This window comes from Nyctereutes procyonoides, unplaced genomic scaffold (genome assembly GCF_905146905.1).
Source record: "Nyctereutes procyonoides isolate TBG_1078 unplaced genomic scaffold, NYPRO_anot_genome, whole genome shotgun sequence".
NCBI lineage: Eukaryota > Metazoa > Chordata > Mammalia > Carnivora > Canidae > Nyctereutes > Nyctereutes procyonoides.
The window spans coordinates 1538781-1551110 of NW_026575151.1; the positions used below are offsets into that span (position 1 = coordinate 1538781).

The 12330-nt window shown below is 39.2% G+C and overlaps 1 protein-coding gene across 3 annotated transcripts in view; it reads right to left on the bottom strand.

Annotated features, from left to right (window-relative positions):
* The window catches only part of HERC6 (HECT and RLD domain containing E3 ubiquitin protein ligase family member 6), a 57603-nt gene that overhangs the window by 22864 nt on the left and 22409 nt on the right, over window positions 1-12330 (bottom strand). For 2 of the 3 annotated variants that reach the window (XM_055313007.1, XM_055313009.1), the window contains exons 9-13: window positions 11455-11573; window positions 10259-10318; window positions 8486-8579; window positions 4468-4657; window positions 233-387 (exon numbers count right to left, since the gene is read on the bottom strand). In XM_055313007.1, coding sequence (XP_055168982.1) covers window positions 233-387; window positions 4468-4657; window positions 8486-8579; window positions 10259-10318; window positions 11455-11573 — 618 coding nt within the window. The remainder of the gene's footprint in view (window positions 1-232; window positions 388-4467; window positions 4658-8485; window positions 8580-10258; window positions 10319-11454; window positions 11574-12330) is intronic. The other variant, XM_055313008.1, reaches the window with a different exon arrangement.

Genomic DNA, 12330 nt, shown 5'->3' on the forward strand with positions numbered 1-12330 from the left:
TATAATATGTAATATAGACTATATAAACTATGTAATATTGTAAAATATGTAATATATAAAACATGTAATGTATGACTAGAGTCTAGCCAATAAGCAAAACAAGCAAAATTTTGAATTGCAAAGGACTGAATAAAATATTTTCTTTCTATTTTTGAAACAAAACAAGACTCCATTTTGCAAAGACCTAAGGGATTTAATTGAGTAAAATGGTATATATATCTCTTCACTTTACCTTATGCACTTCTTTCATCATTCCTAGAAGAACTTTAAGATTGCAGTGACCCTGATTGGTTTGAATCCAGTGATGGAGTTGAGAGATGATGGCAGTTTTAAGCATCTGGACCAGTGTGTTGAGAGAAGATTCTTGCAAAGATGCCCAACACTGTTCTGAGGGGTATAAAATCACTAGGACAAACATGCATCCTCCAAAAAAATCCCCTAGTTTCTACTGGGTTCTTTAATGTATGAAATAGATAATAGTTTCCATTTCTGATGGCAAAACTCATAAAATATCTTAGGATATCATCCTAGACATTTATTACTCACAGATGTGAAAAAAAAATGTTTTTCCCTGATTAAGTATCATTGGAATTAAAAGTTCAAATTTAGGGCAGTCCAGGTGGTTCAGCGGTTTAGTGCTTGCTGCCTTCAGCCCAGGGCCTGATCCTGGAGAACTGGGATCGAGTCCCACGTCAGGCTCCCTGCATGGAGCCTGCTTTTCCCTCTGCCTGTGTCTCTGCCTCTCTTGCTCTCTTTCTCTCTCTCTCTCTCTCTGTGTGTCTCTCATGAATAAATAAATAAAATCTTTAAAATAAATAAATAAATAAATATTCAAATTTAGGATTCTTAGAAATTTGCTAATAGCTTATATTAATATTTGACTACTAGATTTCATGATTTTTGAACTGAAAATTCTAGAGAGTATCTAAAAATCTGAAAGCACACATAAGAATATATACACACACATACACACATATAATGTCACCAAGGACATTTTTGATCTGAAAAAATGCAATATTACCTATGTTTTCAGACATTATGAACTGTTGGTATATATGGATATATTTTTTAATTAACTCAATAATGATATAATATTACTTATCTCCAACTTGGATTTTTGTATCTTAATTCTTAGAAAACAAACCTATCAAATGTTAAAATAGCTAATATAATTAAAATACTATGACCCAGATACAGGAAAGACAGATATATATCTTAGAGATTCCATAAAAGGACTCAAATAAATATACATGATACTTGAGTATATGATAAAGGTGGCACTGCATATTGATGGGAATGAGACATCATTGAATAAATGTGTAGGGACAACTGAAAATTGATTCAGAAAAATTTTACTCAAGATAAGCTCCATATGGATTAAAGGATCTTTTTTTTAAAGATTTATTTACTTGACAGAGAGAGAGAGAGCACAAGCAGGGGTAGCATCAGGCAGAGGGAGAGGGAGAAGCAGGCTCCCCATGGAGCAGGAGGCACCAAAGCAGGGCTTGATCTCAGGACCCCAGAATCATGACCTGAGCCGAAGGCAGACACTTAACAAACTGAGCCACCCAGGCGCCCCATGGATCAAAGATTTGAACATAAAAATGAAATAAAAATTCTAGTACGAACAGGCTTCCTGGCTACCTCAGTCAGTAGAGCATGTTACTCTTGATCTCAGGGTCATGAGTTCAAGCCCCATGATGGGCATTGAGCCTTCTTTAAAAAGAAAAGGGGGATACCTGGCTGGCTCAATTGGAAGAGCATGTGACTCTTGATTTTGGGGTTGTGAGTTCAAGCCCCATATCAGGTATAGATTACCTAAATAAGTAAAACTTAAAAAAAATTCTAATAGTAGTATGGGAATTTTTATTTTTTTAATTTCAGAGTAGACTTTTTGGAGTATGATCTAAACATAGAAACCATAAAAGAAAATGTTCATATACTAGACTTCATAAAAATGTTTTAAAGAAACAAACGTTTTTGTTGGTTTTGGTTTTTTTTTTTTAAAGATTTATTTATTTATTTGAGAGAGAGAGAGTGAGAGAGTGCATGCCAGCAGGGAGACAGGCAAAAGAAGAGGGAAAGAATCCCAATCAGACTCCCTGCTGAGCATGAAGCCTGGCACAGAGCTTGATCTCAGAACCCTGAGATCATGACCCAAACCAAAACCAAGAGTTAGACATTCAACTGACTGAGCCACCTTTGTACCCCTTCATAAAAATGTTTTAAGGTAATTGTGCATTCAAAAATACCACAAAGTGGGATCCCCAGATGGCTCAGTGGTTGAGCACCTGCCTTCAGCCCAGGGCGGGCATGATCCTGGAGACCCGAGATCGAGTCCCACATCGGGCTCCCTGCATGGAGCCTGCTTCTCCCTCTGCCTGTGTCTCTGCCTCTCTCTCTCTCTCTCTCTCTCTGTGAATAAATAAGTAAGATCTTAAAAAAAAAATACCACAAAGTAAGAAAAAAAAACAGAGAAAAAGGATTTATAACTCATTTTTAAAAGATTTTCTTTATTTGAGACAGAGAGAATGAGCAAAGGGAGGGGCAGAAGGAAAAACAGATTCCCTGCTGTGCACTGAACCTGACACAGGGCTTGATCCCAGGATCCTGAGACCATGACCCGAACCAAAGGCAGACACTTAACTAACTGAGCCACCCAGGCACCCCAGATTTGTAACTCATATTATTGATAAAGAATTAATTGGCTTCATCGTTTAAAAGCCCCTAAATAAAAAAGAAAAACACTAACCACACATGGGAAAATGGGTTTATAAGGAAAAACTGATAGTTCCCAGAATATGATATACAATGGAATTGAGATACAGAAAGACCAGCACAATCTTATTCATAATGAGAAAATTAAAATTGATATTAAGAGATTATTTTCTTAATGGCAAATACCAAAGTTTGATAATACTGTAGAAAAATGTGTGGGCTGATGCTGTCATATTTGTTGATGAAGTGTAAACTGGTACATCCTCTGTCAGGGCTATCATTTTGCACTGCATGCAATTTACTTAGACTACCACGTGAATGGTAACCACTTAAAGTTGTGTCATTTGCCAAAATTTCTCAAGATTTTAAATGCACATATAATTTGATCCAGTAATTGTGCTTTCTGGAATTTTCCTTGTCTGTGTAAATTTATACACATATAAAGAAATGCCTGTTAACACTATTATAATAGCAAAAATTTAGAGACAGCTACTTATAGTATATCCTCCCGATAGAATACTAATAAGCCATTAAATAGAACCAGGCAGTTCCTATAATAGAACAAACATATCTTTATGATATACCACTGAGTGGGAAAAAACAAGGTATCAAAAAATGTGAATGGTGTGCTACCATTAAAAAAAGAAAATATATTTCTCTATTTTTTTAATACATATCTTTCAAAGTTTACACACAAAAAACTATTTTCTATAACTGCTTTTTGGGAGAGGGACTGAGTAGCTTATATTTCACTGTATACCCTTTTCCCTTTGTACCTTTTTAAGCTTTGGAGCTTGAACATTAGCTTAAAATTGTAAAAGGACATCCCATAATATTGAATAAAATAAGTAAGAACACAAAATTTAACATTTGCTTTTCATCACTGATTTGTTGGGGAGGAAAATTTTCCGCTATCCTTCAAGTTTCTTTTAGCTGGTCTAAGAATTGAATTGATATGAGACAGATGACAGAAAATCAAATTTAATTTTGTATGTGTGAGGGCTCTGTAAGTGTATGAGGCCCACAGGCAGTCTGGCAATTGAGGCTTATATGCCATGCAGAGTTAAGGAGAGGAGGGTAGGAGTCTGAGTCTTCAAAAAGAAGGAAGACACTTCAAGGAAAATGAAAAAGAGTAAATGTTTGGTAAACAAATGTTTGCTGGGCCATTCAGAAACAATGGATACATAGAGGAATTTTAACAGACTTTGCTAATCTCCTCCCTGTCTACCATACCTAGTTCATATTATATTATAGGTACCGTTGGTGATAGCTCCCTTCTTGGAGCAAGTCTTATATCTTAATTCTTTTAGGCAGTTAGAGGGAAAGTCAGAGTTTCTTCCTGAGCCTTCTGTTTCTTAAAAATAGTCTAGAAAAAAAAAATAGTCTAGAAAAATCCACATGCTAAAGAGACACATTTTGGAGTGGCAAATTTTGCTTCCCTGAAGTGAAAATACTTCAAGTTTTAAAACAGGAACAAGAAGTTTTAAAGTGTGGATTTATCTTGACTGGATTCTCTATGGTCATTAAACCCTGATATCAAAGCCATGTCCAAGTCTAAGAGTTACACATGCTTTGTGTAATAATAATAACGATTATAATAATATTAGGTTAATCTTTTCAAACATTCACATACCACATATCCAAACATATGTGTGTTTTTAAATCCTCTATCCAAAATTTGCTCCAACTTTTACTTTAGTGATTCTTTATTAAGAGTACAGATAAAGTGATAAAAGTAATCAAACTTACTCAGGATCTGTGAAGATCGGTCTCTCATCTTACAAACAGCTTCTGCAAATGGAACCACCAGATCCATCCAGTTCCTAGGATCATGCATCACTGGACATTCTGGGAGCAGAAGGAAAACTAATAATGCTTCTCGGTGTAAAGAACGACATGGAAGAGCTCTGAGCAGATTATCCTTGAGACATGTAGTTATCTGCAGTTGAAAGGATCAGGGAAGGCCCAGTATATATTAGATATAGACTATAGTGAAAACCAAGCTATACCCAGGGGTTTTGTTCCACAGTTTTCCAATGGAATAATCATTAGTTTTCCTCAAACCTACTGTTCAAACTCCATCACTCCTTGCATCCCAAATGCTCCTAAAGTATTATGTGAGAGCCATCCTCCCTATTTTATATTGGGGTGCATGAAGGAAATAAAGTGAAATCATATGTGCAGGTACATACTGTGTGAATCATGGAGGTCACTCAATTAGATACTGACAGATGAAGGATCCGTACCCAGATCTATCTGACTTAAAATCTAACATGGCAGAGATAATGCCATATGTTCACTTCACCAATCCTGTTTCAATTTCAAGATGGCATTTCCAGCCTACCCTGCAGTTATGTGGGGCCATATGACTGAATTCTGGCTAACAGTATATGGGTGAAGGTGATATATATCACTTCCAGGCATGACCCCTGAAACCTCTCATGGAACCTTCTATACTCTTTCCTTATCCACCAACCAAATACAAGAGATCTGGAGGATTTCATGGCCCCAGTGCTTAGGATTCCAGACAGAAGGAGCCCAAATCACTCCTCAGTGATCCTGTACAGAGGTGGGAAGTTTAGTAGAATATGCCATTCTGGCATGAGGATTATTTTGAGCTGAAGGCAAATGAGAAAAAGCAGATAAATAAAATCTTTAAAAAAAAAATTTCCTTACTCCCTACAGCCCATTGACAAATCTTTAAAACAGGCAGAGTGACCTTCCTCTAGGGACTCAATTGCCTCGATGTTAATACTTTGCTAAGGGCAAAAGACAATCTTAGGCCAACCCTCAGGATCCTGTAAATCTACTTTTAATATATAAAAATTGCTTTAGAAATTTCCTTTATCTCTAAACCCCCCAAGATACATGTTGGCAGATACGTGTTGGCAGTCTTCCCCAAGCATATGACCCACTGATACACATCTGGAGGGTCTCACGACTAAGATTCTATTAGATGGTAATAAATGACCTTTTCCTAACAATAGCTAGCTTCCTAAAGGACGTGAAAACCTTGCTTCCAAATTCCTTAGAGACTTAACGCTCTCCCTAACCCCCTCCCAGCTTGAAAGTATATGATGGGCCACTCCTTAGAACTCCAGTGCAGCTCTTTCTGCCCATGGGTTCTGTCCCTGTGCTTTAATAAAACCACCTTTTTTGCACCAAAGACAGCTCAAAAATTGTTTCTTGGCCATTGGCTTCAAACCCTAACATCTTTTCCTACATCAACATCTACTATTCTTTTTCATCTTGAAACTAAAAATCTCATATCTACTACATGTTAGAGAACACTCCCCTTTTCCCTTCAAAATGTAAGGACCTCAAATGGTATAAAGATGACTTTAGGGGCACCTGGGTGGCTTAGTCAATTAAGTATCTACCTTTGGCTCAGGTCTTGATCTCAGGGTCCTGGGATTGAGCCCCTGTGTCAGGCTCCCTGCTCAGCAGAGTCTGCTTCTCCTGGTCCTTCTGCCCCTCATGCCCTCCCCCTGCTCATGTTCTCTCTCTGGCAAATAAAATCTTAAAAAAAAAAAAAAAAAAAAAAAGATGTCTTTAAACCAAAGACATGTGTGATACAGCTGACACAGAAAGAAGCCTTCAGATCTTCCCTTATCTGACTAAAGGCAGGGCCTTCCAAGAGTGAGGCAGCCATAAATCCCCCTGGAGGGCAAATTTCACTGCCAGGAAAAGATCAGCCACTTGCCCTTGGATGAGAAATCGTGTAAACAAACATTAGCACAAGCCATCATACCTTCCATTTGGCCTCCATACAGCCTATGTGTCTCCCTAAAAAGTCTATTTATTTTCTCTTGGAAACCTCTTCTCTTCCATTCCCTTTTCCCTATTAATTGGACCCAGGATGCCTGAGGCTCAGCGGTTGGGCATCTGCCTTTGGCTCAGGGCCTGATCCTGGTCTGGGGATCCAGTCCCACATCAGGCTCCCTGTGAGAGGCTGCTTCTCCCTCTGTCTCTGCCTCTCTCTGTGTCTCTCATGAATAAATAAAATCTTAATGAAAAAAAAGAAGAAGCCCTCGACCCTAGCTCTTCGCGGAGCCTCTTCATCTGAATGCTCCCCACAAGCACAGGAATAAAACTTGTGTTCTTTTCTCTTGTTAACCAGCCTTTTGAAGTTTGCCGGCCCCCAAACACATCAACCTGAGTTGGTAGAGGGAAAGTTTTCCCCCACGGCCCAGAATCGCAAAATACTAATCTGGAATAGACCTTAAAAGAGAAACTGAATAAATGAGCCCAATAAAAAAGGTAAAGAAGGGATCCCCGGGTGGCTCAGTGGTTTAGCGCCACCTTCAGCCCAGGGCATAATCCTTGAGTCCCGGGATCCAGTCCCACATCGGGCTCCCTGCATGGAGCCTGCTTCTCCCTCTGCCTGTGTCTCTGCCTCTGTGTGTGTGTGTGTGTCTCTCATAAATAAATAAATAAAGTCTTTAAAAAAAAAAAAGTAAGGAAAATGTGACCCAGGGACACCTGGTGGCTCAGTAGTTGAGAGTTGGCCTTTGGCTCGGGTCGTGAACCCAGGGTCCTGAGATGGAGTCCTGCATCAGGCTCCCTGCCGGGAGCCTGCTTCTCCCTCTAACTCTCTGCCTCTCTCTTTGTCTCTCATGAATAAATAAATACAATCTTAAAATGTAACCCAAAGAGGATAAGGGATGAGTAGAAGATTCATCTCAACTAGATTTGGCATGGATCTCAAAAGAGAGAACCGCCTTTCCATTCCCCCAGTCCAGGTGAAGTTTATCTTGCTTCCAAAACAAGGCAGGAAACCACAAATGTTGGAGAGGATGCGGAGAAAAGGGAACCCTCTTACACTGTTGGTGGGAATGTGAACTGGTGCAGCCACTCTGGAAAACTGTGTGGAGGTTCCTCAAAGAGTTAAAAATAGACCTGCCCAATGACCCAGCAATTGCACTGTTGGGGATTTACCCCAAAGATTCAGATGCAATGAAACACCAGGACACCTGCACCCGGATGTTTCTGGCAGCAATGGCCACAATAGCCAAACTGTGGAAGGAGCCTCGGTGTCCATCGAAAGATGAATGGATAAAGAAGATGTGGTTTATGTATACAATGGAATATTCCTCAGCCATTAGAAACGACAAATACCCACCATTTGCTTCAATGTGGAGGGAACTGGAGGGTATTATGCTGAGTGAAATAAGTCAATCGGAGAAGGACAAACATTATATGGTCTCATTCATTTGGGGAATATAAAAAATAGTGAAAGGGAATAAAGGGGAAAGGAGGAAAAATGAATGGGAAATATCAGAAAGGGAGACAGAACATAAAGACTCCTAACTCTGGGAAACGAACTAGGGGTGGTGGAAGGGGAGGAGGGCGGGAGGTGGGGGTGAATGGGTGACAGGCACTGAGGGGGGCACTTGACGGGATGAGCACTGGGTGTTATTCTGTATGTTGGCAAATTGAACACCAATAACAAATAAATTTATTATTAAAAAACAAAACAGAACTAGTGCTATTTTCATATATATGCGAATGGTTATTTACCTCTCAAACATTGTTTTTTCATACTGAAAAGAAAAACTCTATATTTAATGCATATTTACATGTGATTTAAAAAGTTCCAGCATCTAATACAGTGTCTAGAATATAATGACCTCATCATGAACACTAGCCCTCTCCACTATCACACACAGTCCCTCTGACACAACTTCCAACAAAATTAAACTGCAGTCATATTGGATCTGTAAAGAAATTCTATTGCTCTACTTGTCAAGTAAAAATTGGCCATTACCACAAAAGAAATCCATTGTGTTTTTGTTAACTTCTTGAAGGTATCTCTTGCCTTGTTTAAGTCCACATCAATGGAAGTCGTTTCTGCAGATTCTCTTTGGTTACAAGAGATGTAAAAAAGAACAAAACAAAACAACACATAAACAGATGGAAAAGAATATTTTTATACTCCATACATGTTTATTGCTTTATTAGTTAGCCAATATAAACTTTTTTCTTACAGCTTGCCCCCTTTCGAAATAATCAATTTACTTGGCACAAAAAAAAAATTTTTTTAAAGCTTATATCCTCCTAAAAGAGAGTAGGTAACAGCTTATTATCTCTAAAGTAGCTACAAGTTGTGGGCTGCAATAATAGCAAAATTTTGTGTGTGGTATCTGAGAACTGAAACTACTCCCCCACCTGCCCCCACACCTTACCATCTACATCTACATTACTTTAGGATTCCACTGTTTCATTAGCATGGCTTCACTATTCCAAGAGACCCTAGCCCAGGCAAATGGTTTGATTGTTCATTATAGGGACTTTTTTTTTTTTAAGATTGATTTTTTTTAAGATTTTATTTATTCATGAGACACACAGAGAGAGAGGGATGCAGAGACACAGGCAGAGGGAGAAGCTGGGCAGAGGGAGAAGCAGGGTCCATGCAGCCTGACGTGGGACTCCATCCCAGGTCTCCAGGATCACGCCCTGGGCCGAAGGCAGGCGCCAAACGCCAAACCGCTGAGCCATCCAGGATCCCCATTATAGGGACTTCCTGAAAAGACTCATTAACTCCTCAATGGAAGGCGTTCACAGATAGTTTATGTCCTAAGATTCTTTGAATTGCTTGCCTCAAAGTCATTGCCTTGCTGTTTCCAACTGTCCTGGATAATTGAATCATTTCCAGATCCTAATCAAGCCCCCAGCCTTTCCCTCCCAAGTCAAAGACTTGCCCTAAACCAACCTGCAAATTCTTGATAAATTCCAACTTGTCCTTCCCCTCAGTAACACTATCAAAGCTTTGTCTCAGTGTTGTGCTTTCCTGGGTTGTTTTGGTGATATCTGAAGAGACTGCATCTGTCAAGTGACTTGTCTTTATAAATGTTCTATCAAGAAATATTGTATGCTTACTGAATTAACTCATCAATAGTAAATATTTACCCAGGCTAAAATAGTTATGCAAGTGCTCCAACAAAGTATTGTAAATCTCTCCTTAAAATATATTGTCCTTTACAGTCTTTGGCATCTTAAGACCAAACCTTGAGGTTCATTACTCTTGGGAGGATACTTTTCCACTTTACAGAAATAATATTCTTAGCATGGAAAGTGTTACATATGCAATAAGGATTAGCCTGAGACTAGGGTAGGGAAGAAAGAGGAAACACTGTATGGCAGAGTCCCTGTCCCTCAGTTTCATCTGGAAGGATGGCAAGAAGAAGAAAGCAAATGGGAGAGGAAGAAGGCAGAGGGAAACAGTGTCTTATTTCTCTTCTCTCACCTTTGACTGGGATATGCTGGGGATGAACAGGGATGCTTTTGGGGACTCTGCCCCATGGGCTGCCAGTGGGAAGCCACAGCAGTCAGCTTCCCTGTGTTTCTCTGGTTCTGAGGAGAGGCTGTTGGACTCAACAGCTCCTCCAGTCCCTTTGACGAGTGACGAAGAGTGTAGCTGGGTTAAGAACCAATGGAACAACTGGGGATTGCCGAGAGTCACCCTGCTTAACCTACTGAGCCACCCAGTTGCCCCAATCCCTAGTGTTTTAAAAGAAGGTAAATCTCATGTAAAAATTACCTTTTCTTTAAAAAACTTGCAGTCAGACAAGCAGGAGATGAAAATATCACTGCAATTTCACTGTAAAAGTAACAACATATGTGTTAAGTCATAATGATGGGGACAGGGCTAGCTGAGGACCCAGGCAGGGCCGCACATTGACAAGTCCTTGAAACAGGCAGAGGGACATTCCTCTGGGGACTCAACTGCCTCGATGTTAATAGTTTGTCAAGGGCAAAAGGCAATCTTATCCTGACCCCCAGGATCCTGTAAGTCTACTTTAACGTATAAAAATTCCTTTAGAAACTTCCTTTACCTTTACCCCCCTAAGATACCTGTTGGCAATCATCCCCCAAGCAATGGCCCACTGATATGCATCTGAAGGGTTTCATGACTAAAGTTTTATTAATAAGTGACTTTTTCTCAACAATAGCTAGCCCCCTCAAGGTCCTGGAAACCTTGCTTCCACAATTCCTTAGAGAGTACGCTATCCTCAAACCCCTCCCAACTGCCAGGTATATAATCAGTCACTCCTCACAGGCCCTGGGCAGCAGCTCTTCCTGCCCACGGGTCCTGTCCCTGTGCCTTAATAAAACCACCCTTTTGCACCAAAGATGTCTCAAGAATTCTTTCTTGGTCATTGGTTCTGGACCTCACTTATATTCCAAAACTTCATCATAACGTATTATAAAGCATGCCTCCTCTTATGTCTAGTTATATAACTGATGACATGCAATCATTAATGAAATAACTACTTTCCTACGAGTCTTCCAAATTCTGGATATACTTTGTGTTGATAAATCTCACCCAAACCCTTCATGGTTGATTATACTAAATCATGGATTTGAATAAAATCCATCCTTCTGAAAACAAAAATTTATGGAGCCCAGAGTATAAACTATTAAGATATATTAAAAAAAGGTCTACTTTAATGAAGCCTTTGTGAGACACATGATTTTTTATTTATTCCTGCATTGCTCACATCTACTGAGGCTCCTGGGAATTGTATGTCCTCAATGTAGTTGTGTCAAGTGAATGACGAATGAATGAGGACATCAATGACTTTTTCAAACATCGAGATGTTAGGAGAGAATCATGATTAAAATGCAAATATCTTCATAGCAAAGCCATATACCCTCTGTCTTATATTTAGGATAAAATGACCTCATGGTTTCAAAACAAATAAAAGTGATTTACAACTTATCAGACAGAGCTACCTCTTAGCCACTTCACATTCAGTGCGTTTTTTTGCTGCTATCCATTTTTCTGTCAAGGACTCGTTAATTTGGCTTATTCCTGGAAGGATTTTCCTGGGAACGTCTGTGGAACTGGTGTTCTTCAAGGAAGAAAAAAAAATGATCAGGAAAACATAACCACATGCTGAGTAATAACACAGCAAAGCTTGCAGCACAGGTGGTAGGTAGGCCCCGCCCTCTTAGACAGTGGGGTTTGGTCAAAGGAGTTATGTCACAGACTGGCCTGGCTGTTCCAGTTCCTAGACTTGGTTACTTGGCTTAGTCTAGGCCTTAATTTTGTCATTTAAAAATGGGATGACACAAAATAATTGAAAACAGAGACTCAACCAGATACTTGTACACCAATATTCACTGTAGCATTATTCATAATAGCCAAAAAGGTAGAAACAACTGGTGTCCAGCAATAGCATCAACAGACGAACATGGTATATACATGCAGAATAATCAGCCCAAAAAAGGGAGGAGATTCTGATACACACTGAAACATGGATGAACTTTGAAGACACTATGCTAAGTAAAATAAACCAAAAGGACTATTATTGTATGATTTCACTTATATGAAATTGGCAACTTCATAGAAAGTAGATTAGAGATTACCCAGGGAGGGGGGTGGCTGTCACAGAATAGAAACTTATTTAAAGTTTACAGAGTTTCTGTTTGGGGTGGTAAAGTTTTCTAAATGGATAGTGGTGATGGTTGCACAATACTGTGAATGTGATTAATGCCACTAAATTGTATACTTAAAAATAGTTAAAATAGAAAATTTTATGATATACATGTATTTTTAATCACAATTTGAAAAATAAGATAATAGGGGTGCCTAGATGACTCAGTCAG